Genomic DNA, 27610 nt, shown 5'->3' with positions numbered 1-27610 from the left:
ACTCTTTCTCTCAAATAAATAAATAAAATCTTTTAAAAAAGCAAATGAAAAATAAAAAATAAAATAAAATATAAAGTTTTAAAATATTGTTATTATTATTAAAATCTTTTAAAAGACAGAGGATCTCAGAGTACCTGAAAAAATCCAAGCTGATATTTAAAAGACATGTAGCTACAAATCAAAGTGACGCAGAAAAATAAAAGGGTGGCAGATGGCTGGCTAGGAAGCCAGAAAAGGTCCAGATCCTTGATGACTCTGGTGAGTAGCTGCACTATCCCTGAGACACTGCCAATTCCAGATTTCTCACTACAGAAGAAAAATAATCCCCTTATTAGTTTAACCACTGTAGTCAGTTTTCTATTAATATTGTGAAACATAATTCCTAGTTGACACATAAAATGATTGAGGAAGTTATATCAGTAATTTTTTATATAAAAGAGACTGTCCAGTCAAACTTGGTGAAATTCAAGGTCAAAAGCATTCAAGGGAACAAGAGGGATGTTTTATAATGTTGCTAAAACTTACAATGTATTAAGAAGAATGCTTCTAAAAATACAGATTCAAAAATAAATTTAAACATACATACACACACAGTACACATGCAAAACTGACAGGAGAAACAGACAAAATTATAATCATAAGGACAGACATCAATACATCTCTCTCAGGAATGGACATTTGAACATGAGAATAATGTTTGATTTTATTCTTTTTTTTAAAAAGATTTTATTTATTTATTTGAGAGAGAGAATGAGAGATAGAAAGCACGAGAGGGAAGAAGGTCAGGGGGAGAAGAAGACTCCCTGCTGAGCAGGGAGCCCGATGCGGGACTCGATCCCAGGACTCCAGGATCATGACCTGAGCCGAAGGCATTCGCTTAACCAACTGAGCCACCCAGGCGCCCTGTTTGATTTTATTCTAACAGACATCCAAAATCCAAATGCCATGCATGAAGTTGTAGAACAATGTAAATTACCAAAAGTAATTGAAGAAGAAATAGAAATCCTGAATAGAAGAACTGCAAAGGTTGTAGATAATCTGTTCTTCATCTTTTCACACTATCATCTCTCCCACTGGGCCCTGCCATCCAGTTCCCAAGGAGCCACTATCTCTAAATGGTTTTCCATGTGAAGTGTTCCTACCCTTCCCAAAATCATGTCCTATATTATGTAAGCTGTACATGTAAGCAAAGGATTAGCACACGACCTATTTCCCCAGTTATTCTGTAAGTCCATTCTCCATCTTTCTGTATCCTTTTAAGCTAAAACAATGTACAAATAATACTAGATATATATTAACCAGCAGTGAAAAAAATAATGAAATATTCTCATCATTACTGAGAAGAGAGAGCAAAGCTTTAAGATCATGAAGAAATAAGGAGCTTGGAAGAAAAAAAAAAAATCACTGATTCCTAGAGGTCTCAGTTTGCTGAGCAACTGGCTGTGTGTTGATAAGTCACTCAGTTGCCCTACTTTTTTGAGTCTTCCCCAGATCAAGTGGAGTTATCCAAAATCAGCATGCAGAATGTCATGTTTTATAGTTTCTACTTGAAATCTTTCAGAGGCAGTTTTATTAGAACCTAAATAAATCAAGTGTAAGGTAATCATATCCTCACTAGACTTTACTGGTCCAGGAATGATGACTGTCTTCTTTAGCGATACAGCTTGGTGCTTATCACAGTGGCTGGTATGCCTCAGACATTCAACTTGGTGAACTAAATTGAAGTTTTCTTTGACTTGAACCACCTTGCTTAGACTAACGAACTAAAAACCAAGTAACTAAGTAACTAACAAGCTAACTAAACTAAGATAGCTATTAACTAAACTAAGTTCGTTACCTGAATCCAACATTGGAGTGAAGAGCAATATTCCAATGTTCACAATGCAGACGTTGTATATTCATTGGATTATGAAAGACTAAAAGTAGAGAGTTGTCCTGGGTATGGTAATAAGAATCAATCCACCTGTATTGCTGGTTGGCTTCTTGAAGAACCTGAAATCAAAATATTTGCATTGTTGTGTCTCCCCCCACCCCAGAAGAAGGGTCTCCTGCTAGGGCATATCTCAGCCCCCTTATCTTCCTCTTTTTATTTCTACACTGTTAGTCTCACTGTTTGTGAGAACATAAGTGGTAGTTTTTTTGGGAGCTGAATTCAGCAGCTCTTATAGGAAACAGATACTAGGTTCCAGGCATAGAGGAATTTGCTCAAATGTTTTTTTATTTAAGGCTAGGGGATAATAATTAAGTCAAGCAGTTATTTAACATTTCCCATGCCTTCAAACAGATCATTTCATTTCATCATCATTAAAAACCCCAGATAAATAGGTACAATTATTTTTGCCATTTCAATCTACTAAAATCCTCATTTTTCAGTGGAAATTGGGGCTGCGAGAGGATAAGAGATTCGTCCAACACAGAGTTCATAAGTTCTAGGACTAGTGCTCACACCATCCAAGTGTCACCATTTTGCATTCCAAAGAGTGCTTTCTACTATACCAAGCTGTAGTATAGAGAAACGAGGTGAGTAGTCTTTCTCATACACACTGTTCCAAATGACTTCTACCCCTGGCCTTTTCTAAAACATTCCACCCTCAGCATGCCCTGCAATTGCAGCTACCAACAGAGGGGCAGAGAGGGCAGGCACACTTGTGTCCTGCTTCCATTTCACTGCTAATCAACATAAAGAAACATGGCCACAGGAAAATAAATTAGATAGCTGTGGGTTGTTGTTTTTGTTTTCGTTTTCAACACCAATCTCATGTAGGAACTTTCAGTTTTCTACTCTTTGGGTGATCTGAAGTCATGGAATTGCATATCATGTGAGGAAGGGACTGTTTTACTTTTGCTTTCAATTTTACGCAGGTAGCATTACTAGAATAATACATTGACTTCCCCAATCTAGTCCCCCGTATGAGAGTCTTTATGGAGTGGCATTTAAACTATTACATCTGTTCCCTGAGAAGTAATACCAGAAATACACATGTGGTGAATATTTTTGCGTGAATTGCTTTTGTTTTGTTTTTGTTACAGAGGGTACTATCCATTACTTTACTTTTTAGAAAAGCAAATTCCTTTTAGACTTTAAACCCCCAAACCAAATATGTTCTTTTCCGATGAATATATATCCTTCTTTCCATTAGAGAGCTCTGCAAAATTTGTTTTCATATTTACTTTGGCTGCTAGAATTTACAGCACCAAGTTTCTCAGAGCTATAGTTGCTCTCAATCAGTGCTTGACAAGTTTTCATATAATATCTTTCCTCTCCTTTTTTTTTACTATTTGGCTTTTACCTATTATTCTATATTAATATTGATGGTGCCATAAACTAGTTTTTTTATTAAAAATAAACACGTACTTATTGCAGCATTATCCACAATAGCCGAGATATGGAGGCAACCGGCACCTGGGTGGCTCAGTTGGTTAAGCATCTGCCTTCAGCTCAGGTCATGATCCTGGGGTCTTGGGATCGAGTCCCGCATCGGGCTCCCTGCTCAGCAGGGAGTCTGCTTCTCCCTCTCCCTCTGCCCTTCCCCTCTGCTCATGCTTGTTCTCTCTCTCAAAATAAATAAATAAAAATCTTAAAAAAAAAAAAAAGATATGGAGGCAACCCAAATGTTCAACCATAGGTGAATGGATAAAGAAGATGTGATATATAGGTAGATATAGATATACATATACATATATAGATATATATATAAATAAATATATAATGTATACTATATATACAATACTATAGTATATACAATTAAATATATATTTATTGCATATATATATAATTAAATATTACTCAGACATACAAAAGAATGAACTCTTGTCATTTGCAGTAACATGGATGGATCTGGAGGGTATAATGCTAAATGAAATAAGTCAGTCAGAGAAAGACAAATACCATATGATTTCACTCATATGGAGAATTTACGAAGCAAAACAAACAAACAAAGAAAAAAGGGACAAACAAAAAAACCAGACTCTTAAATACAGAGAGCAAACTGGTGGTTGCCCAGAGGGAAGGTGGGTGGGGGGACGGGTGAAATAGGTGAAGGGGATTAAGGAGGGCACTTGTGATGAGCACTGAGAAATGTATAGAATAGTTGAATCATTATATTTTACAGCTGAAACTAACATAACACTGTATGTTAATTATACTTCAGTTAAAAAAATAAATACCTACTATGTGGCAGATACTGTGTAGGTTCTAGGAAAACAAAAATGAACAAGAGAAAATTTTCTTTTAAGATCTGATTAAGATTTTTATAGATCATCCTGGATTCAGAGACATATCCTAAGAAGACGAAATTGATGGAGTATCTGATACATAGAATGGGTTGGGCAAGAGCAGAAGTGGGGGTTGATGATTAGGAGGATCCTGCGGCAGAACAACAGGATGGTAGCTGGGCTGACGTAGCAACAGTGGAGATGGTGAGGAGCTTTGATGGCATCCAAACGTGATGATGGATCAGACATGCAGGACACAGGAAAAGCTGAGATAAAGGATGACTCTTAGCCTTTTGGCTTGAAGGTGATACTTTCTGAGATGGATGAGGAGAGAAACATGCTTAGGTGGGAAAATTATGAGCTTCATCTGAGACACTGAAGCTGAGATGCCTGTCAGAAATTCAAGTGGCACTTGGAGTTAGGTATTCTAGTGTGGAACACAAGAGAGATATCATTTGGAAGATAAAATTTTAGGAGTCATTAGCATTAGGTCATATATATAGATGAAGTCATCACAAGAATGTTTACAGTAGAGAGAAGATGGTTCAGGGCTGAGACTCCAGGCATTTCAATATTTAGACGTTAGGTCCACAAAATTTCAAACAGAGCACTGAGGAGAAGTATAGTATGGCATCTTGGAAACTGAGAGTGAGGAGTATTTCACAGTGAAGTGACCAGCTCTGTGATGTTGTTAAAAGGTCAAGGAAGATGAAGAAAGATAAATGTCCATTAGATCTGGCAGGACAGGGATCATGAAGCTTCATGGAATGGTGAGGACAGAGCCAAGTTGAAAAAAAATAAAGTCTGAAATAAATGTCCAGTTAAAGATGAGAGATTAAACACATGTGCTTCTTGACACCTCACTAAAAGAACAGTAAAATTTTGGGGTTTTAATATCACAAAATTGAGGGTCACAGGAGAGGAGACAAAGATAACAACACTTTAGAAGCTGGAAAGCAGAAGGATAAGGGATAACTGACAGCAGACATAGAAAACCAAATTCTAAGGTTAATTTCTCAGAGGTCAGAAGTAAACTTATTTGTGCGCAGAAGTGCAGAAAGACTCAAGAAATGGCAGTATTAGGTACCTCTGAGAGTGAGGAGAAAGTGGCACTGAAAATAGGAAGACTAAAATATTTTTAAGAAGCTATTATGGCTCCCAGAAGCCCCTGATGATTCTGAGCAATGGGCTGCCCATCTCCCCCGTTAGCAGACAAAGGGAGGATTATTACCTACAGAATGATGCAGTGAATTCAAAGAAGGGGACCCTAGGCACTGCCAAGGGAGAGAAAAAAAAAGAATCTCATAAAAGTATAAATTTTGATGTCCAAGAAATATAAGGTGACCCACGTGTGTAATTCTAAATTTTATAGTAGTCACACCTCAAAAGTAAAAAGAAACAGGTAAAGTTAATTTTAAAAATATATTTTATTTAACCCAATCTGTCAAAAATATTATCATTTCAATATGTAATCAATATAAAAATTGTTAATGAGATATATCACCTTTTTTCATATTAAATCTTTGAAATTTGGTATATATACTTATACCAAGTATATAGTATATACATTATAATATATACGATAAGTTATATGTACTATATTATATAAGTTATATATATATAGTATAGCAAACTTACGGAGCATCTCAATTTGGACCAACTACATTTCAAGTACTTGGAAGCTACATGTGACTAGTGGTTATCACATTGAACTACGTAGATCTAGAGGTTGAATGTTAAGGAGCCTAACTGCCTTCCCCCCGCCGCCACAGCTCACAAATCCCTGATAGAAAAATTATGTCTCTCAGTTAGGATTTTAGGATTTTTTTTCCCTGGAGAACCTAAATGGGTTAAGAGTACAGATTAATATACCAACACTGATGGGTCTCCCAAGGAAACCACCCAGCCAAATATCCCAAAATGAAATCCATTTATTGACAAATAAATGGCCCTGAGCTCATGCAGCACTTCCTATGATATTTTTAGTGTCTCATTATTAACATGAACAAAAGGGCAAATGTCATTAGGTATTACTCTCTAATATGAAAAATGAAGACCCCCCCCAAAAAACGAGAAAAAAACAAAACGAACTTGAGGAAAAAGAGACAATGCCAGGAGAAAACACTAAGTCTTCAAAGGACTTTAACATCCTCACAGAGATAAGAAAAGATATGGTATCAGGGAATGTGAACAAGATGCTATAAAAAGGTAATTTGCAATTATAAATAGAACTTTAGGAAATTAACCATGATGATATCAGAAATAGAAGGCTCAGTAGAAGAACTGGGTGAAAGTTGAGCCATATCTCCAGAACAAGAAGGCAGGTATTGGAAATTAAGAGAGGGAAGGTAAGGAAATTGGAAGTTCAGTCCAGGAAGTCCAGCACTAGAATAACAGGAGTTCCAGAAAGAAAGAAGAGAAAAAATGGAAAGGAGATGATGATCAGAGAAATGACTGTAGAACATTTCCCAGAATATAAAGACAGGAGTTTCTGGATTGTACCAGGCTTACCAGTATGATACTTGAAAATAGAACCAGCAACAGGAAACCAAGAACACCGGAACAAACAGAAGATCTTAAAATCTTCCAGAAGGCAGAAAAAAAAGCAGACTCAAACAACTGATCAGGAATCAGAATTTCATTGTTTTATTTTCTCAAGGACAATCCAAGAAGCTAGAACACTACTGAGGAATGGCTACAAATTTTCAGGGAAAATGTCTTCTAACTCAGCATTTTATATAAATGTCACTCAGATGTAAGGGTAGAATTAAGATGTTCTCAAACATCCAATGCTCCCAAAATTTACCTGCCATCTATTTTATTTTTTATTTATTTTTGTTTTTTTTATTTTATTATGTTATGTTAATCACCATACATTACATCTTTAGTTTTTGATGTAGTGTTCCATGATTCATTGTTTGCTTATAACACTCATTCAGTACGTGCCCTCTTTAATATCCATCACCAGGCTAACCCATCCCCCCACCCCCTCCCCTCTAGAACCCTCAGTGTGTTTCTCAAGTCCACAGTCTCTCATGGTTCATCTCCCCCTCCGATTTCCCCCCCTTCATTTTTCCCTTCCTACTAGCTTCTTTTTTTTTTTTTTTAACATATAATGTATTATTTGTTTCAGAGGTACAGGTCTGTGATTCAACAGTCTTCTACAATTCACAGTGCTCACCATAGCACATACTTTCTCCAATGTCTATCACCCAGGCACGCCATCCCTCCCACCCCCCACCACTCCAGCAACCCTGTTTGTTTCCTGAGATTAAGAATTCCTCGTATCAGTGAGATCATATGATACATGTCTTTCTCTGATTGACTTATTTCGCTCAGCATAATACCCTCCAGTGCCATCCAGGTCGTTGCAAATGGCAAGATTTCATTCCTTTTGATGGCTGCATAATATTCCATTGTATATATATACCACATCTTCTTCATCCATTCATCTGTCGATGGACATCTTGGCTCTTTCCACAGTTTGGCTATTGTGGACATTGTTGCTATAAACATCGGGGTGCACATACCCCTTCGGGTCTCTACATTTGTATCTTTGGGGGTAAATACCCAGTAGTGCAATTGCTGGGTCGTACAGTAGCTCTATTTTCAACTTTCTGAGGAGCCTCCATACTGTTTCCCAGAGTCCTGCCATCTATTTTAATTCAGGAAGCAACTAGAAGAGATAGTCCCCTACAAAAAGAGAGTAACCCAAGAAAGAAGATGACATGGGGTTCAGAAACCGGAGTATCTGGCTGGAAAGAGAGGCCAAAGCTGTGGCCAGGATGACGATAAAGGAAACTCCCAGGTCCACAGCCGCGAAGCAGGCCTGGAGGGCTAGTGGGAGTTCAGAGCATATGGGAGAGAGGTGGCTTAGACAGTAAAACTGATAGAATGCCCGTTAGGTTTGAATGTATTGAGAGGAGATTTTACTCTTTGGTAGAGAGCGTGGGGGTGAGTAACGACAAATGCGTAGTAAACTACACAAATGAAGAAAATGGGAAAACAAACTCTGGGGAAAACAAAAATTAGTATCAAAAAGGGAAATGTAATCATAGGGTATTTACATAGTTCAGCTATGAATAAATAACATTTATTCAAATGAAATATATATTGAATATTGGTCTAACCAAAAATGATGATATGGTTAACAGTGTTAGCAGATGGCAAGAAGTGCTCATGTGTGTGTATGAGTGTATGAGTGAGTGTGTACTTGTTTGCGTGTGTGTGTGTGTGTGTGTGTGTGTGTGTGTGCTGCATGGGGATTGGCAGAGCTGTTTTCTCAAGAGGGAATCAACTGATGATGATGCCCAACCAAAACTAAAACTAAACAAAATGTACTTGTTATTAGAGATAACACCAGAAATAGGTAAATAAATACCTTGAAGGTTTTTACCTCTGGAATTTAAGCATAGGGGTGGGAGAGAGCTGCTATTTTTCATAAGACTCTATATAGAACTTTTTGGCTTTAAAAATATGTGGATGTAAAACTTTGATATTGGTAAGATTAAAACTAAAAAAGATAAAACAAAAATTAGTAAAGGTTTTTGCATAAAACATGTAAACAGAAAATGTAGGATTCCTTGTTATTTTTCATAGTGGTTAAGAGCACAAGTTCTGGGGCCAGATTTCTTGGGTTCATATCCTGCTTCTCTTACTCACCAGCCATGTGACCTTGGGCAAAAGTTACTGCTGGTCAAGTTGTCTCAGTTTCCTACTATTTACATAGTTTCTATTTTATGGGATTGTTGCAAGGATTAAATGAGCAGATGATACTTACAAGCTATCGCTAACATATGGTAAGTGCTCCATAAATGCTAGCTATTGCAGGTTCCATTGACCTGTTAACTGTATCAGGTCAACACTTTGGCACCTGGATGCCTCAGTCAGTTGGGCATCCAACTCTTGGTTTTGGCTCAGGTCATGATCTCAGGGTCCTCAGGCTCCATGCTCAGTGGGGAGTCTGCTTGAGATTCTCTCTCTCCCTCCTCCTCTGCCCCTCCCCCTGTTCTCTCTCAAATAAATAAATAAATCTTAAAAAAAAGAAAAATACTCTTAAAGGCAGTGAAAACTTAATAGAAAGGATAGGCAATATGGGAAAAATAAGTTTGCTGTCCCATAATGCTTGATGTTTGTTCTTGGAAAAAATGTGCAGCAGTCATGCACATACATTTCTTCTTTTTTCTTTGGAAAATATATTTTAAGCTATTTTGGAGATTCCCTGGGCATGCATAGCTCAATTTGGGAATAAATTCCTTTTATAGCTGAAGTAAATGGGAATATTGATCAGAACAAGATCTGAGAGAGTGACCTAGAAGTGAACTGTTCTAAATCACACCATGACTCCCCAGACCTGTCCAACCATCTCCTAGAGACTCACGGTTCATTAATACCTGAAGCAAAACTTTTGGTTTAAAATGTTCAGTGAAACTCCAGTCCATTAGACTGCGTTGTTGCGTTTTCTTTATGTCCTCTAACTCTGCTTCCACAGTCATCTTCTTGGGTTTCTAAAAAAATCACAGGAGTGCAATTTCAGCTTTAATTTGTGCAAGTCCAAATGGAGCCCTCTTGGACTCCATCAACTAACCAGCATGCACTCCATCTAATTGGGGAAATCTGCATATGTATAAATCCATATGGCAACATTTTAGGAGAACTGCTGCCAGAAAGAGTATGCCTTTGAGTTTTTTTTTTTTTTATGGGCAACATAATCTAAATATTTTTATTGTTAGGTTATACTCTTCTGAGTCCTGTTAGCAATTATAGGCAGGTTTTCTGAACTCACTTCAAGACAGCATTAGTTCTCCATGGCTGTATGGTCAGCAGGTGTTTGTGAGGTTGCCAAGCCACACTGTCTAGAGAGGAACATGGAGCTTGGAAGTTTTGCTTAAGCCGCTAGTGAAATTAACTCCTTTTTCTCCAGTTGGAGCTAGTCTGGGTATGTCTGAGCAATCCCCTTCCTTCTCCTGCTGAATATCTCCTTTGTGTGCGTGTGTGTGTGTGTGTCTGTGTGTGTTTCTCACTCTGGGTCACAGTTTTTTCAGATCATCTTACTTGTATTTACACTTTTAGCAAAACAATTCCTTACCTTTTCAAGAGGCTCAGGCTTTGTGACTCCTTCATCTTTGATCTCATTGTTCGTGGTCTGTTCTGTAAATCAAAGACACCAACATCCAGTTGTGTTTGGGCTTTGTTCTTGCCTTTGTCAGTGCTGTGCCTTTTTGCTGCCCATATGATCTATGTTTCTGTGCTGAAAAGGTAATTCCTGAAAGGCATGTTTCATGCCTCCAAAAAGGTGTTTGTGTCAATAATTCTAAATCAGTGTCTACCTAGAAAAGTTATACTAAACCCTTTGAAAAGAACCCAGCTTCCTATATGATGCATTCCTAAATCATATCAGATATTCTGCCCTCAGACTATCTCCCTCACTTCTAAAAATGTACCTTTATGAGTTGCAAATACTCACTGATTAAACTATAGCTCTTGTGATTCTGAATCTCTCATATAGAAATGGATAAACTATATAGCATATTCCAAGTTTGACCAAAGAAATGGAGTGGGTGATGAATCTTGTGGTAACATATTTGTGATGTTACTGAATAGCTGAGCCAACTTGGTCTTTTATCACCCTTAGAACAACAGCAAATTGATCCCTACATAGTCATATATAAAATGGTTCCACCTTCACTCTCCAAACACATCCCTTCCACTCTCCTTTGCTCATTCCTCTCCAGACTCACCAGCTTGCTTGCTGTGTCTTAAAGTTTTTGCACTTGTTTTTCTTTCTTACATGCTTTGCTTTTAGATAATCACCCGGTTCAAACACTTCATCCGCATCGTTGCTAAATGTTACCTCCTTAAGAGCCTTTCTGCCTTTTACCCTGTTTTATTTTGAATCATACCATTTACTAGTGCCTGATGATATTTATTTCTTTATGTCTATCTCGCCATCTCAATGTGAATTCCTGGAGAATAAGAACTTGATCCTATTTTCCATAACTGTACCCTGAGCACCCAGCACGTGGAAGGGATTCAGTACATTTTGTTTTGCTCGAGTGAGGAAAATCTACATCACATAATAAAACTGGAAATGTATGGAAAGCTATAGAGAGAGAGCAGAAGTGTGGAAGAAATGCAAAACAAAAGCTTGTTTTAGGGTAAGCGTTAGATTCAACTTCATTCTGTGGCAAAGAGAACCACATCTGCACTTCTAGAGGGTGTAGTTAATTGTGTCTACCAAGGATAGGCCAATGTTTTTCTTTCTTTTAGGAGCATAGCTAGTTATATTTTCGCTACTAGTTTCATCTTGCCTTGGGCTGGTGAAGGTGACGGTAAGAATGTTCCATTTTGATTTACAGGAAAACTATAAAGTCAATTCAGTTCAGTATTTATATAAATATATCTACTCAAGAGAAAACTCAGGCCAACTATAACTCTAAATAGACCATGATGTCCCATGTGTCCTTGAAGCAACTGATATGAAATCTGTGGAATAAAAATTATTCTATTCTGTGGTCTGCCAGATTTCCGGGAGATTTGATATTCCCTCCTGTGTTTAAGGATCCAGCAGAAAAAGTCTCCAGTTTAGAAAATATGTTCTAAAAAATTGTGCATCAGTTATTTTGTCAAAGGAAAGAACATTCTAAAACTAACCTGAACTCTTCATTTAAGAGTACAGTAAAAATCATTTTTTCTTTCTTTCTGATTCTGCCTTCAACTGCATAATCCTTTGACAGTGTGATTCAGTAGTTTTTGACACATCTGGAAATGGATGCTTTCTCATCCCTTTGAAAAACAGCTTTCCTAATCTGTTTTACTTTAGAGATAACAAGATCCCTCTGCAAAGCAGTTACTTTATTAAAAAAACACCCAACAAGCATAAAGGGCACATCTAAACCTATAGCCTCACGGTTATCAACTCTCAGGTTTTTCATAAATATCCAATAGGCCCTGTCAAGTTCAAAAACAGTCTCAGATGGAAATCCAGTGTTTGGTTAAGAAAAGCACAAATATTCAGTCCTCCACATCCAGGAACAGGTTTTTATGTGTATTTGATGCTAAGATGGTTGTGCAGGAAATACATGGACAAGTTTTGCTTTGCTTAAAATGATTTCAAGGGGCTGCTTTAGAAATATGATTCAGAGTTAGGGGGAAAATGCAAGATCAACAACAACAAATTTCCTTAGATGTTAACAGCCACAGTGAAACACCAAGTCTCAGCCACCCTCCCCTGTCCAGTTGTAAGAGTTCCTTGATGTGGATCAACATCCATCAGATAGGATCCCTTATTGGTTGTGGGGACTTAGTTCTCAAGATTGCTCAGCCTCTAGGATATACTATCCATTATAGCATTTTTAGCCCTGACAACTTAAGAGTTGCTCTAGTCATCTATTTTCCACCAGGATCTGGAATGCCAATTTACATGGTTTGACCACCAGGTGGCAAAAGTTGCCTGAGGAAAACTATACACCAGTTGCTCTGAAGAAAAAAACAAAATACAAAGAAAAAAACCTCAGGCCTTAGATCTCTCCTGGCTTATTCTGGATCCACATGAACACAAAGTGACTTCTTTGTCATATATTTACATTCCTACAGGATGCATAATGGCATAACATCCCAGGTTGACTTATTTGGCTTAATTATTTTTGTGAGCTTGGCTAATAGGTAAGGGACTTAGAGAAACAGGGAATCAACCCTTTTGGTAGCAAAATCAGGTTAAGTATCAGCATGAAGAAGAGACTATGAGTATGACTAAACCACTAGACAAGGAATTTCTGGAGCTGAGGAAGCACAAGACAGTGGAGGAAGCATTGGTTTGGAGTTAGTTCTCTGTTGGAATCCTGACTTCCTACTTGTATGTAGTTGAACAAGTTGCTTAACCCTTCTGAGTCTTCAACTCCTCATCTTTAGAATTAGGACGATAGCATCTTATTCACAGACTTGAGGTTTATATCAAATACTAGTTAATATATGTAAAATGTCTTAGCAGAGTGCTTGGAATATAGCAGGACAATATTTAAAAAAATGTTATCTCCTTCTCTCTGTCCTCCTCACCCTCCGTTATCTGCTCTACTAAGCAAGCAGATTTTCCCTAATTCTACTCCATCAATGACTTTCTCTTTTATCATCATCTAAATTAATGAAAATGGCAAGATGACCATTCAGTCAATACTGACTTAATAACTGTTCTCTTGTGCCACAGACCACTTACTCTTGTTTAATGCTTTTAAAAATTATAAATTATAACACATATGGAGAAGTACATAGACTATAAATGCTTAGTTTAATGGATAATGGGAAAGAAAAGACCCAGCACTGCAGACATCTTATGTGTGTCCTTTCATAACCATGACTTCCTTGTGAAACTATCATATTAATCCTGATGTCTTTGTGTGGATTATTTTGGGCTTTCTACATTTACAATATTTACAAATATTTCTTCCTTTTCAAACCTTACACTTTTATCTCTTTTTCTTGCCTTACTGAGTTGGCTAGCATCTCCAATGTAATATTGAATACAAGTGTTTATAGTAGATAGCTTCCTGGAGTTGAGGGAAATCTTTCAACTTTTCATCTTGATATGTAATGTTTGTTGTAGTAACTTAAGAATAAACCTTATAAGGTAGAGAATTTTCCTTCTCTTGCTAGTTTGCTAAGATTTCTTTCATAAATTGCTATAGAGTTTTAAGTGCTTTTTCTGCATCTATTGAGATGATGATATCATTTTTCTCAGTGTTAATTGATAAATTATATGGATTTTTACAAGTATGTTTTTCCTCTATTTCTGTTATAAAAACAACTTGTTTGTTATGTATTATTATCATTTTGTATATTGCTAGATCAGTTTACTTATATTTTATTCAGGATTTTTGCATCTATGTTAATGAATGAGCTTGATTTATAATTTTCTTTTGTTGTACTATCCTTGACTGTGTTATTATAAGGTTTATGCTAACTTCGTAAAATGAGTAAGGGAGGATATCCATTTTTTATTTCTGGGAATAATTTTTAAGATTAGAATTATTTCTTTTTTTGAATTTTGGTATCACTTGTAAGAAAGATCATTTGGGTTTGGTATGTCCTATTCAGGAGGATCTTTAATTATTGATTTAATTTATTTAAATGATTACAACACTATTCATGTTTCTATTTCTTCTTGAGTCGCTGTTGGTAAGATATACTTTTCTAGTAATTTGCTCATTTTATTTTAAGATTTAGTGGAATAAAGTTGTTCATATCCTCCTACTGTTTTTTACATTTCTGTAGGATCAGAGGAAAGTCTATTTCTTTATTCCTGATGATTTTTATTCCTGATATGGCTTTATTCCTAGTATGGTTATTTATCCTTCCTTTTTTTGTGGTCTGCCTTTTATTTAAAAAAATTATCAAATTTTAAAAGTCTTTTCAAAGAACCAGACTTTTGTAGTATTTGTTCTTCCTTATTACAGCTATATTTTCTTTTTCTTTTTTTTTTAGATTTTATTTATTTACTTGAGAGAGTGCACGTGTGAGAGAGAGAGAGAGAGAGAAAGAGAAAGAGAAAGAGAAAGAACGAGCCAGGGGAGGGGCAGAGAAGCAGGCTCCCCACTGAGCAGGAAGCCCGATGTGGGACTCGATCCCAGGACCTTGGGATCATGACCTGAGCCGAAGGCAGATGCTTAACCAACTGAGCCACCCAGGTGCCCGCACAACTATATTTTCTATGTCAATAATTTACTTATTTTTTTCTTCCTTTCACTTTATTTGGGTTTATTTTGTTCATCTTTATCTAAGAACTTGAGGTTGATGGTTAGCTAATTAATTTTTAGCTTTCTTTTAAAAATGTATTCATTTAAAGCTGTCAGCTGCTCTCTGAGTATCCCTTGCTTTAGTTGCATTATAGAAATTTTGATATTCAGTATTTTCATTACCATTCAACTTGAAATCTTTCCCAATTTCTATTGTGACTTTTTCTCTTTGAAAATTTGGGTATCTTCTCATTATTTTTCATAACTAATGGCCTCTATAACTTCACTGGGTTTTGAGAATATACTCTGTAGTTTTGATCCCGTGAAAATTTGCTGAGATGTGTTTTATTGTTCCAGTATACCATTAATATTTTAAAGATAAGCATACCTGTGACCTCTAAGAAGCTATAGTACTATGGAAACCTAATATAGGCATATGAATAATTATAATAAGTAGTAGGAAATGATAACTAATGCCAAAAAGGAAGCACAGATTAATTATGACCATGGGAATGCTAAGGGAGCCATTTCAAGAGGGACACATCTAACAAAGCTTTATGGAAGTGCCACTGAAATCTAATCGTAATCAAAAAGAGAACTCCAGGTGGAGGGTATTGTGGAAGAAAGACACAGAGATTGAAAACAGCAGACTGTGTAGAGGAAATAGAGCTTAATTCTGTTTGCCTAGAGCATGGCATGAGTGAGCAAAAGGGAAAAAGCAGAAAGGTTTTGGAAAAGTAATTTGGTACTACTGCAGAAGCATGTATAGCAGGCTAAAGTGTTGGGTTCTGTTAGTAGGGAGACATTGAAGGTTGTAAGCAGGAAACGAACAGCTGGATTTTGGGTAATTAATCTGATAACTGTGCATAAGATAGCTCAATAAATTTAGCCTAACAGTCTCCTATGCTTCTATACCTCCTAATATAACAAATTTATGATGGTATATTCTATAGTAAGAGTCATTACCTGAGCTATAAAGAAGAGAGAACGGGAATCCTTATTCTTCATTGAGCATTGATCTTCTACCAAGATCTGTAGTGGGCAGTTCACTATTTATTGCAGGTAATTTTTAATATTTTTTTCATATAATTACAATAATCCTATGAAATACTAATAAAAGTTTTAATTATGTTCACCTTACTGTACTTACTAAGGTAAAAGTGGACTAACAGGCCTTAGGATATTTTTAAAAACAAGGGCTGAAATAACAAGGACTGAATAATAACACTCAGTAGCAAAGTTTAATTTTAACTTAGATATTAAACAGTCTTCCAATTGAAATAGGGAGGCACTTAAATTTAGATAATGTTTCTTGAATCATTTTTGGGGTTAATACATCCTACAATAGTGCATACACACACACACACACACACACACACACACACACACACAGTTTACTCACCTGAAGGCCCAGACTGGACCTGAGTCTTCAAACTAGTCTTCTGCTCTGACAACTGTATATTATCAGGGTCTAAGCGTTCCTTACTGTTTGGGTCAGAATGCTTCATATTATTAGAATCAGACTGACGAGCATCTGAAGGTTCTTTAGTGATCTCATCCTCTTGCACGGATGTTGACCAATTCTGATCCACAAATAAAATTCTGTCTTTGGTTTCAGTATCTAATCAGTTTGAAGAAAATCCATTATATATAATGCTAGAAAAATTGACAATCATAAAATGTAAGAATTCCTTTGATTCCCTCCATGCAGTGTACCTGTTTGGGCTTTGGCCTCTTGGGCATTCATTTTCATGATGTTTTGCTGCCTTATCTGTTTAGCAAATCTGGCAGGGTTGTCCCATGGTATGTTGAACATCTCAGAATCTGTCCCATACATCATCTCAGAAGGCATTAGCTTTCCTTCTTCATTAACCTCAGAGAGTTTCAGGCTCTCAAAAGTAAACACTTTAAAGGCTCGTTCTACTTCATTCCAGCTCAAGACTTCTGTAAGAAAGCAGAAACTATGCTGCTAGGAATGCTCTTATTACCACATAGTACAGGGCTGACAGAGGGGCAGCCAGGGGGTCTGTCCACCATGATGACGAGGGAGTCACGTCACGCTGGGTGTTGACCTGACTTTAAACATGGGCTCCACAATTTTGCAACAAATATGGATAGTACCTAATAATAAGAAAGCTGTACAGTCAAGATATAATCTATCAAGACAATGCTCACAAATTGCTTCATAGCTTAATCAGTATTAGGTGTATTAATATTAATTCACATGGACTCTCTAGGGTACCATATTGGTTAAATATGTTTAAAACTTATCATTTTTAAGCAAAAGCACTTTTGCTACTGTTCTAATTTGAAGTAAAAAAAATTACTCACTTGTGTCTAACATACACTTTATATTCAGTAGGTTTTATTGTTCCTTAGGGCTCAGAAAAGGCCTCTTTTCACCCACTTGAACTCATGTAGCACTTTCCATAATTGCTCTTCAAAGATTATCAGCTTTCAATTGGCCCTATTCATTTGTGCATTTATTTTCTCACAGCATTTATTTATCCATTTACCCACTCCCTCCCTCACTTGCTTGCTCACTCGTCTTTGTTTTCTATGTATTAGGCTTTGTCATAGGTCCCTGAAATTCAAAGAAAAGATTTGGTTCTTGTACTTTAGAAGTTCAGGGCAGAGGGGTGGGAGGTAGGTATTAGCAAATAATCATGGGATTCCATGAGGAAAAGTAAAATGATTGTGGTAGATCAATGATTCCGTGGTAACCTCCACTTTTTTTCCAGTAGAAATGAGGACAGAGGGAGGGCTGTTTTGGGAAAAAAACAAAAACAAAAAACAAAAAAAATGAGGCAATTCAGAAGAGAGACAGGGAAAAGGTAAAACTTACAGAATTAAGGAAAGTTTGCTCATTCATTCATTTTGCAAACATCTTTTGAGCACATATTAGTTGTCAAGGATTATAGTAAAAGCCGGGACCACAGCAGTAAAGTTAGCAATGAACTCCGGATCTTCTAGGGTATCTATTCTGGTGGCTGGAAACAGGGCAAACAGGTAAGTGCATGCCATATCAGAGATGATAAGAAGGATAAAGCTAGGAGAGGGGGTAAAAAGTGATAGCGGTTAGGGAGGGCTTCTTTTTTTATATAAGGTAGTCAGAGAAAAACCCTCTAAGCAATTAAGCAAAAATGTGAAGGAAATGGGAGAGTAAGTCCTGTGAATATCAGGAAGAAAAGGGATGGAGGTAGGAGAAATAGCAAGGGCAAAGATCCTGAGGCAAGGGGTTGACCAACAGGTTCAAGGAATCACAGCAAAGCCAATGTAGAATGAGTGGAGTGGAATGATGAGACCTTGACAGGTGATGAGCTCAAAAAGTGGGTGGCAGAACAGTGTAGATTATTCTTTGAGTGACATGGGTGGTCTCTAGAGAATTCTGAGTTAAGAGGGTATGTGGTGTGACTAACATTTTGGAAGGATGATTCTGGTTATTGCATGAAGAAAAGGCTAGGTGAAAAAGTGAAAGCCTGTTGAGCAATTGGAAAGCTATTGAAATAGTCCAAGTGAGAGGTGACAGTGGCCTGGGCTGCCATGGCAGTGAGGGATTTGGTAGGATTGGTTGTGGGGCATAAGAAACAAAGAGGAATCAGGGATGACTCCAAGGTTTGGGAAGAAAACAGTTGCCATTTACTGAAATAAGGAGGACTGTGAAGGGACAAATTTCAGGGAGTCAAGAGTTTGGTTTTGGATCTGTTAAGTATGAAGTGCTGATAGAGAGGAGAGATGAGGAGGAGCAAGGTTTTGGAGGGGACACATAAACAGGATCTGTGTGACGTGGCAATGGAAGCAACAGAAACAAGAATCCTGTGCTGTGTGTAAGACAAGGTGGAGAGAGCATGGAGTCATACCACAAGCAGAAGGAGAGGTGGAGTGTGGCAGGATATAGGCAAAGGACATACGTTCTCAGGAACATCAGTAACAGGGTGATTATGTAAACAAAGTTCTCCACTTACCCAGGTGGGTAGGCTCTACCCCGCTTTTCCATGAGGTGATGACATGACAGTATTCAAAAGATTTTGTTGATTCCTTACCATTATGCCTACTTAAAAATCAAAGAAGAAATCAAGAATAAAATATTTCACGATTTGCTTATGAATCGAGAAATGAAACGAGGTGCTTTTCTCTTTTCTAGGATAAATGCTTTCTTGTCAAATAAAGATGTCTATAATCTCATGTTCCTTCTTGTAAGTAGGAATGTATCTGCTGATTGCCTCAAGTGGAAATAAAGTTGGTTTTTATTTTTTAAAGATTTTATTTATTTATTTGAGAAAGAGAGAGCATGAGCAGGGGGAGGGGTAGAGGCAGAGGGACAAGCAGACTCCCCGCTGAACAGGGAGCCCGATGTGGGGCTCCATCCCAGGACCCTGAGATCATGACCTGAGCCGAAGGCAGACGCTTAACTGACTGAGCCACCCAGGCGCCCCTGGAAATACAGTTTTTGAAGGAAATGACTGTATCTAAAGTCCCAGTGAACTCTGCAATGAGAAGCTGATTTTAGATTCTCAAAATTGCCTCTCTCTCCGCTGTCCTCAAAGATCATAAAATGACCCCTCCTTCTATGAGAGGAGATGAACTTGAATCAACACACTCTAGGCACCACACCGCCAGGGGCTCTCTACTCTGTGATTTTACCTAGGATAGGGATCACCATGTTTTCTGCAATGATGTCAAGGAAGGGATGTGGGGGTGGGGAGCCGGGAAAAGGAAGGAAGAAGCAGATTATTCTTGTCATGGAAACGCAGTGGGAAGAAGACCCAGGGCATCAAATTGAAGAATGTTACGCATCATAGCCGTCATACTATTGCTAATGACATTATTCAAGGTTAGAGAATCAAAATACCCACCTCAGCCTCTGAAAGCTCTTTCAATAATCAAAATGCTTTTTGCAAATAGGAGTGTGATCTTAAGAAGCACATATGACCACAAATGAATGAATTTAAGCTAAGGCAAAAAAATCTACTCACCATTTGTACAGAAGTGCATGAGCTCATGAATTGTAGCTAGACGTTTAGTGCTGTTCCATGGTGGGGGCAGAGGGAATTTAAGGAATTCCCACAGTGGCAACTTAGACTGCATCTCCTGCTCAATTTGAACTGGGTCAAAATTCTTTTGGTCCTGATGAAAAAGAGCAACATGACAGAAGACATTAGAGTAAGCTGTCAAGTGCCTTATGCATATGGAGAAGGCAAAACCTGATACCTTCGCTCTCATTATTTGGAAACAGGGGAAATCAATGATAATTGGGGAAGACAAACTGTTGGTATTTTGCTGAAGGTCAAAAAAGCTCGTTCTCACTTTGCCAGAGGTTCCTGTGCACAGAAATGATGCATTCTTCATTTGCTGTGACAAACTACCAAAGTCTCATATATATTCATCTCTCCCTTCTGAGATCCTTCTCTGGCTTCCACTAATTTTTCACATTGGTAAGATATCTAATGCAAATAACTATAAGGTTTTAATGCAAATTTGGTGTACTCACAATCAGTTAAATGGTTAACTGGGCCTCTATAATTAGACAAGTTTTCTTTGCTCCCATATGCACCTCTATTTCCTGAGGTCTCACTTTGCAAGCAGGTATCCATTTTGAATATTACTTTTAATTCCATCGGTGAAACTATCTAACCCCAATTTCTTCAATGAATAATTATAAACAAGGCCTTCTTGCATCACTCTCCTGAGGGAAACCCAATTATTATTACCTTTAGAGCATACTTCTTGTAAGCATGTGCATCATGATAGTCCAATAGGAGAGGGCCTTTGGGCACTGCTTTGCTTCCATTTTCTTCTTCAGATAAGAATATTTCATGGAGATTCTATTCAAATTGAAATATAGTGACTTAAAAAGAGAATCCATACTTTTTCAAAGCATGCAAGCTCTTTGGATATCTCATGCCATCTGACCTTTTTCTCCTTCTCTGTGAGACAGAGAGAGGGCAGGATGGACACAATGTGAGCTGCAATTCTGTGGTCCAGCCCATCTGCTCTAGGAGGCGGCTGCACCAAGCTGGGCGGGACAAGGTCTTCTTCAGTTGCCACAACCTGTTAAAGTAAACAGGTGGGAGGAGTTAGATTGATGGTCAGCTCTTTACTGACACATATTTCCATTGCTCTTAGTAAAAACAAAGCGATCTCTACCAATAACATACGGTGATGACACAAAGTGGCAGTGTATACCAAAATAAAAGAGAAAATGTTTACAACGCATGCATTAAAGTAGATAAAATTTTAACGTATGCATGAGAATAGATAACACAAAACACAAATGGTAAACAGGAAAATTTACTATGACAAAAATCAAAATAACAATATAATAAATTTTTTTCTTAATGATTTCCTCTTTCTCTTATAAAGCACTCAAAACTGCTCCCACCTTTAGGTTCAGTAAGTATTGAGTGCCTATCATATGCCAAGCACTGTATGGGGCATCTTCTCTTGCATTATCTCATTTAAGTGTCACAGAGACATTGTGGAGTAGATATTATCTTAATTTTACAGAGGAAGAGCTAGGGTGACTGAAGTTAGTGACTGGTGCAAGCCGAAGGCTACTGAGTGGGAGGAACTGAGGATCCGGTCAAGTCCTCATTCTTTCTTCAAAAGAGTATAGATGGTGAGATCAGTAAGGGGTAATAGTCTCCTTTATAGGGGGAAACTGAGGTCTAGAAAGATTATGTGGCTTGTTCAATTTTACCTGGCAAACAAAAGAAGTTGAAATGTAATCAAGGTAGGCCCCTTATTTATAGCTTTTCTCTTCACCTTATATCCTGCAATCATCCTCTGTGATTTCACATAGTTTTACAGGGTTTCTCAACCTTAGAACTGAATTAGACAGTTATTTGTTGTGGGTTCAATTCTGTGCGATGGAGAATGTTTAGCAGTACCCTTGGCCTCAATCCATTTGATGCCAGTATCACCCCTCCAATTGTGACAACCAAAAAAATCTCCAGACATTGCCAAATGTCCCCTGGGAGTAAAAATCAGCTGCTGTTGAGAACCACTGCTATAGATGGATAACAAAATAGCCTCCCATCCTTCACCTTTTATCAACTCCTTACTTTCCAAAGAGCCACTCATATCTCCACTCTCTATCTCCTATCATCTCTTGGACCCACTCCAATCACAAAAGACCACTCAAAACTGTTCTACCTCTGAAACGTTAAACTCTAATATCTTGTCTTGGAAAATCCTAACCCATTCCTCTTATATTTCAATTTTTTCCATCCTATTATTAAGCTTTTTTTTCGATCAACACTATCTATTATTGGTTGCCTTCTATGGGTCAGGCACCGAGGTCATCAGCTGGTGCCTGTAATATACCAGGTGCTTAATAAATGTTTGTTGCTTTGAATTGAGTTGAATAAAATAATAAAGACTAAGATAAATAAAATGATGATACTGCAAGCCCTATAGGGCTTTTCAGCTTTTATAAATTTATTAATATAATAAAACTACTGGTCTCCCAGAAACCTTATGGGGTAATGAAAGGCAACTGTGAGTGTGCTTATCTAATTGGTTAGAAAACTAAAGCAGACATAAAAATGTATACTGGAGGTGAAAAAGATGATAGAGTCTGAACAGGACTTTAAAATAAACATTTGAATATTCAGAGACATAAAGGAATGTGTTACATCCATGCAATAAGGAAAATGACAGGCAGTTGTAAAAAGAAGTTGGAGAATTTATAAATTAAAGACATTTATTGTTGAGAAAAAACTTCAATAGCAGACTGGACTCCACTGAAGAATGAATTAATTGGAAGTTAAGCTGGAATTCCCAAAAAGATAAAATTGATAGAAAATGTAAAAGACAAGGAGGAAAACCCAGAAGTTCCACCATCCAATAAAAGGATAAATCAATAAAAAAATAATAGTTGAGGGTATATTCAATTCAGCAAATACAGACTCAGTGTCTGCTGTGCATTAGGTGTGGTTATGGTTCACTGGGCATACAGCGGTGAACAAGATTAGATTAATTCCCTGCTTGCATGGAGCTTGTATTCTAGTGAAAGGGGGAAGGTAAGACACAAAGCAAATAAGTTATTTTAAGAAGAGTGGTTGTTGATAAGAAAATAAAACCAGGTGATGTGGTAAAAATCACTTTGTGTTGTCAGGGGCTTCCTTTGGATCAAGTGGGAGAAAGGCTAAGGAATACCATTTCCACTGGGCCCTGAATGAGAAGGAATATCCTCCAGGCAGACATGTGGGTGCAGAACTTTCTAGGAAAAGAAGTGGGAGTAAAAACCTGAGGTGGAATTAAGTAGTGTAGTTGAGGAAATCCCAGAAGGCCTATGTAGGTGATGAGTAGTTAAGAGAGAGAGAGAGAGAGAGAGTGTGTGTGTGTGTGTGTGTGTGTGTGTGTGTGTGTGGTGAGGGGGGCAGGAGATGAGATGACAGATCAGTCCAGACCCACACTTTTAGGGTCTTCCAATGTAAGGAATTTTGATTTTATTAAGAAAGTAATCAGAAACCAGATTATAGTCCTTTAGATTGTTAATGACAATGATAAAACAAAACCCTACCTGAACATAGCCTTGTGTTATGAATTATAAAGAGAAAACTCTAATAGCTGCCAGAAAGAAAAAAATCAGATTATCTACAAAGAAAAAAGTATCAGATTGACATGAGATTTCTCAGCAACATTAGAAGAAAGAAGACAACAAAGCAATGCCATCAAAATACTTTTCCATTCAGATTGACTAGGCTCTAAGGCAGTTTCTGAGACTTACACTTGGACAAGTTACTTAACCTTTTTATGCCTCAGTTTCCTTATTTGTACAATGGGGAATAAAAATAGTTTCTGCTTCATAGGGTTGTTCTAAGAATTAAGTGAGTTTATTTATAATAACTCTTTTCAAAAACATATAGAAAACTCATGAGAATTGACCACATACCTCAGGTCACACAGGAAGCTCAGGAAATTTAAAAACATTTTTTAACATGCAGACCATGTTTACTGACCATAATGCAATAAAACTAGGAATTGACAATAAACAATGGAAATGAAAATAAAAGATTTAGAACGGAACAGATTGAAAGCATCAAGATGCAGCCCAAGAAATACTCAAAGGGAAATGTGTAGCCTTAAGTAAAGCAAAAAGCCTGAAAATAAAAGAAGTAAGCTTTTGATTAAAATGAAATGCAGAATAAACTCAGAAAGAAAGAAATAATAAAGAGAAATGAAGAAATGAAACAGAAAGTAGAAAGGAGTTGATCAAGGAAGCAAAATGCTAGTTCTTTGAAAAGACCAATACAATAGATACACCATTGACAACCATGATCAAGAAGAGAGAGGGGACAAATAAATAACACCAGTCATAGAAAAGGAGAATAACCAGATGCCAAACAAATTTTAAAATGCATATAAGTGAATAAAGAACTTTATACGATATTGAAAACACAAATAAAATTGGCATATTTATTAAAAAATGCTAATGACTAAAATTGTCCTCAGGAAGAGAAAAATCTGATTAAATCTACAAGTATAAAAGAAATTTTAAAGATAACGACCATCAACCACCCATCCACCTGGCTACCTCCTCTTTCTTGTCCGTTAAAATTATACCAGACACAGTTTGAAGGATATGTCTCACGAAACTTCAGGGAATGTGAGATCAATTGTTCCAGAGTGTAGCAAAAGAAAGGGGATTAAAGCAGATGATCAAAGTAAATCTAGTTTTATCTAGTGTTCCATAATCTTTGTAAAGGAGGATACACTCAGGGATTATGTGTGTAGTTTAAAATAGTCAAAACCAAAAGCAAAGAGAGATGAAGTGATGGACTCAAGGTTACCCCTCTGGGAAAGAATCTTCGCCATGTACCCACCTACCTGTTCCAGCATACAATGCAGTATCAGGGGCACAGAGATGAATTCTTCTGGAATCGGATTCAGCAAGTCATTGTAATATCTCATGTCTACTTCGGTTGTGCAGACAAAAGCCACTGTAAAATATACAATATATCACTGCTTGAATAAGATGCGTTCTCCATTTCCTCCATCAAAATTTTATCCATAAATTCAAACTGTCACCGTGCACTAATGAAAGCGGGACATGTAGGTGGAGGGATGTCTGAAGGCAAGATGGAAGACAGCCGGTAGTCCTTAATGTACCAGCTCACCGTGTTGGTCTTCGGGTTTCATACGTGCCTGATGGGGGCGCATGTGGTTCCTCATTCTGTGCTTTCTTCTTGCCAGGGGTTGGAGCAACAGGTTGTGGTGCCTAAAAGTAGAAGAATTCAAAAGAAACAACTGAGATATCCAGCTGAGAGATGCTTTCGTCAGATGCGGGTATGATGGGGTCTGACAGGATTCTGAGATTGTATGATGTTCACACCACAGAATCATTGGCTAATATTAGGAGCAAACGAAGGGTTTTGTGTGAGGAAGGGAAGAAGTTAAAGGGTATGGACACTTTTCAGTTTTCCCTAACAGAGCCTATTGAGCAATTGCCAGGAAAGGGATGGGAAGATGGGGCACTGGTCCCTGGGTGACTCAGAATCACACCATTCTCCCTCTTTGAGTTCTTCAATGGTTCCCCATCACCTTCCAGGTACAACCCAAACTCTTTAGCTCAGCACCAAAGGACATCGGCTTCCATTTTCCAGCAGGAGTTTGTGTTGTTGTTCTCCATTTTGCACTACTACCTGGGAGCACACACTTATCCTGTGGTCTGGGCTTGTGCCTTAATACTTCTTTCCTTTGACTGCATGTCTGTGTACATCCACCTTTGCCCCTTTCTTGAGAATACCTTCTGTCCCTTCTTCCACTAGGCTTTCCTGTAGGCAAATCACACGCTGCCTTCACCACATCACTTACCCTGTTGGGTGAGGCTCTCCTGACTCCTCCCTCTCCCCTGCTGCTCCTCTTCAGGTCAGGTTATGTACCATGTTTTCAGTGTTTCTACTGCAGCCTGAGCTGACTGTTCTTACCATGCTATGTTAAAACCACCGTTGACATGACTGCCATTCTCTTTAAAAGTTAACCTCAACAAGGGGGACAGGGGAGGAGTCTTGTTCATTATTGCCAGCACCTTGTGCAAGGCTAGCACATGGTAGGTGCTAAATAAATACCATGATTAATTTATCAATAGCCCTCTCCTTGCTCCAGGTCCTGAATGTGGCTTCTAGCATCAACTCTCCATGTGGCAGGTAGTTAGGGAGTTTTAGTGTTGTGCCTGGGGGCCTCTCCTGGTTCCCACCCTCACGACTTTAATCCCAGCAGGCAGAATCTCCTTCCTACGAGTATTTATGTAATTTTTCCTTCGTGTGTTTTACAAAGGTGAAAATCAATTTGTTCAGTTGATCATTCAGCCCACTAAAGACATCCCAGAATGTGCTACCTCAGTAATTGACATGGCTTCCAAGGTAAGTTTCTCATTAACCACTTGTGGGATATTGATAAGGTGCATGCTTTCCAAATAGTGTTGGTGCTGCCTCTTCCAATCCAGGGTGTCATACATCAAACAGGCAATGTTTTCAAAAATATCGGTACCCAATTCCAGCTACAGGTGAGAAAATTAATGACAGTTAGTTATTAGTGTTTTGTTGTTGGAATCAGCTGTATGGTTCGTTTCCCTCTTAACAGCTAAACCAAGCACTTCCCCAAATCACTGCATCCCAGCCATGGTGAGTGAGTTTTCATTTGTTGAACCCTTCTGGACCATCTTGTTCACCACAATGCAAACTGTTCCCTTCGGAGGGTCGTATGGCTGCATTATACTGTAAGAATCTAATGAATGCTTCAACTAAGTGAAAAACACCCTGTCCATTAATTTCAGCAACATGGCCTATATTCTGATGTCTCAATTTCTAAAACAACATATTAGGTAGGTAATTTCAATATCTCTTCTGTGCTACCGTCAGAGGAAAAAACTCCTAAGATATAGTCTACTGCTTTTGTATCTAATACCCACAGTTTTATTATCTAGCAAGCAAATTGTAGATCAGATACCCCTATTACCTTGGCTTTCATTTCCAGAACTGGAAAAGTACTGTTATCACTAGGTCTGCCTGCCTGAAAGCAAAGAAGCGTTAAGTAAGCTTATCCTAGATCTGAGTTACAGAGGTAAGGTAGAATGAGATAGCTTCTTGGGGGGCCAGTGAATCACAGGCTGGCAGGAGTCCAGGGAAGTGTGAGCTCTGCCCACCTGAAAGGCACAGCTACCAGTCTGGGCTTCATGTGCCTACACTAGGACTGAGCATTCTTCAGTTAAGTTTCAACCTGCTAGTCGTCCACCCAAATTCTGGCACAGAAACACGTTTTTGTTTGTATTTGTAAGAAATATGGTAGGACTTCTGCTCCTTCTGATCCCTTAGCTTAACTAGTTTATTCATTTTTAAAATCAAACAGCAAATCACATGCTAAAAGCCAGAAAATTATTTCAGCAACCAAGGTCTTAACTTGAGATGTTGCAGATGTCTTACATGAGCAGTTAGCACTTCTTGATGGGCATTTATTTGATGTAAACCTTTCGTTACCTTTTGTTCAGCAAAAATATAGCCTGCTTGTTTGCAGACAAAGTACAAAGGTACTAATGCTTTCCTTCTTCCACAGAGGAAGAGGACTCCTTGGCTGGCTTCTGCTTTGGATATGAGGCTATACCAACTTACATATATAGCTGAGTGTGTGACATCATGTATCCACACCATGTAGTTAGTCTATAT

The 27610-nt window shown here is 37.9% G+C and overlaps 1 protein-coding gene across 1 annotated transcript in view; it reads right to left on the bottom strand.

The window, feature by feature from the left end:
* The window catches only part of SPAG17 (sperm associated antigen 17), a 218652-nt gene that overhangs the window by 106460 nt on the left and 84582 nt on the right, over nucleotides 1-27610 (bottom strand). Inside the window, exons 9-19 of the mRNA XM_088022251.1 lie at nucleotides 26287-26448; nucleotides 25095-25167; nucleotides 24777-24889; nucleotides 20856-20993; nucleotides 20654-20767; nucleotides 19919-20069; nucleotides 16659-16886; nucleotides 16345-16563; nucleotides 10304-10365; nucleotides 9609-9722; nucleotides 1838-1992 (exon numbers count right to left, since the gene is read on the bottom strand). Of these exons, the coding sequence (XP_087878377.1) occupies nucleotides 1838-1992; nucleotides 9609-9722; nucleotides 10304-10365; nucleotides 16345-16563; nucleotides 16659-16886; nucleotides 19919-20069; nucleotides 20654-20767; nucleotides 20856-20993; nucleotides 24777-24889; nucleotides 25095-25167; nucleotides 26287-26448 (1529 nt within the window). The remainder of the gene's footprint in view (nucleotides 1-1837; nucleotides 1993-9608; nucleotides 9723-10303; nucleotides 10366-16344; nucleotides 16564-16658; nucleotides 16887-19918; nucleotides 20070-20653; nucleotides 20768-20855; nucleotides 20994-24776; nucleotides 24890-25094; nucleotides 25168-26286; nucleotides 26449-27610) is intronic.

The sequence above is a fragment of the Eumetopias jubatus genome, unplaced genomic scaffold, assembly GCF_037043125.1.
Source record: "Eumetopias jubatus isolate StellerSeaLion01/CBP00866 unplaced genomic scaffold, mEumJub1_p1.0 scaffold_4, whole genome shotgun sequence".
Lineage (NCBI taxonomy): Eukaryota > Metazoa > Chordata > Mammalia > Carnivora > Otariidae > Eumetopias > Eumetopias jubatus.
This window is presented reverse-complemented; position numbering and strand designations above follow the sequence as displayed.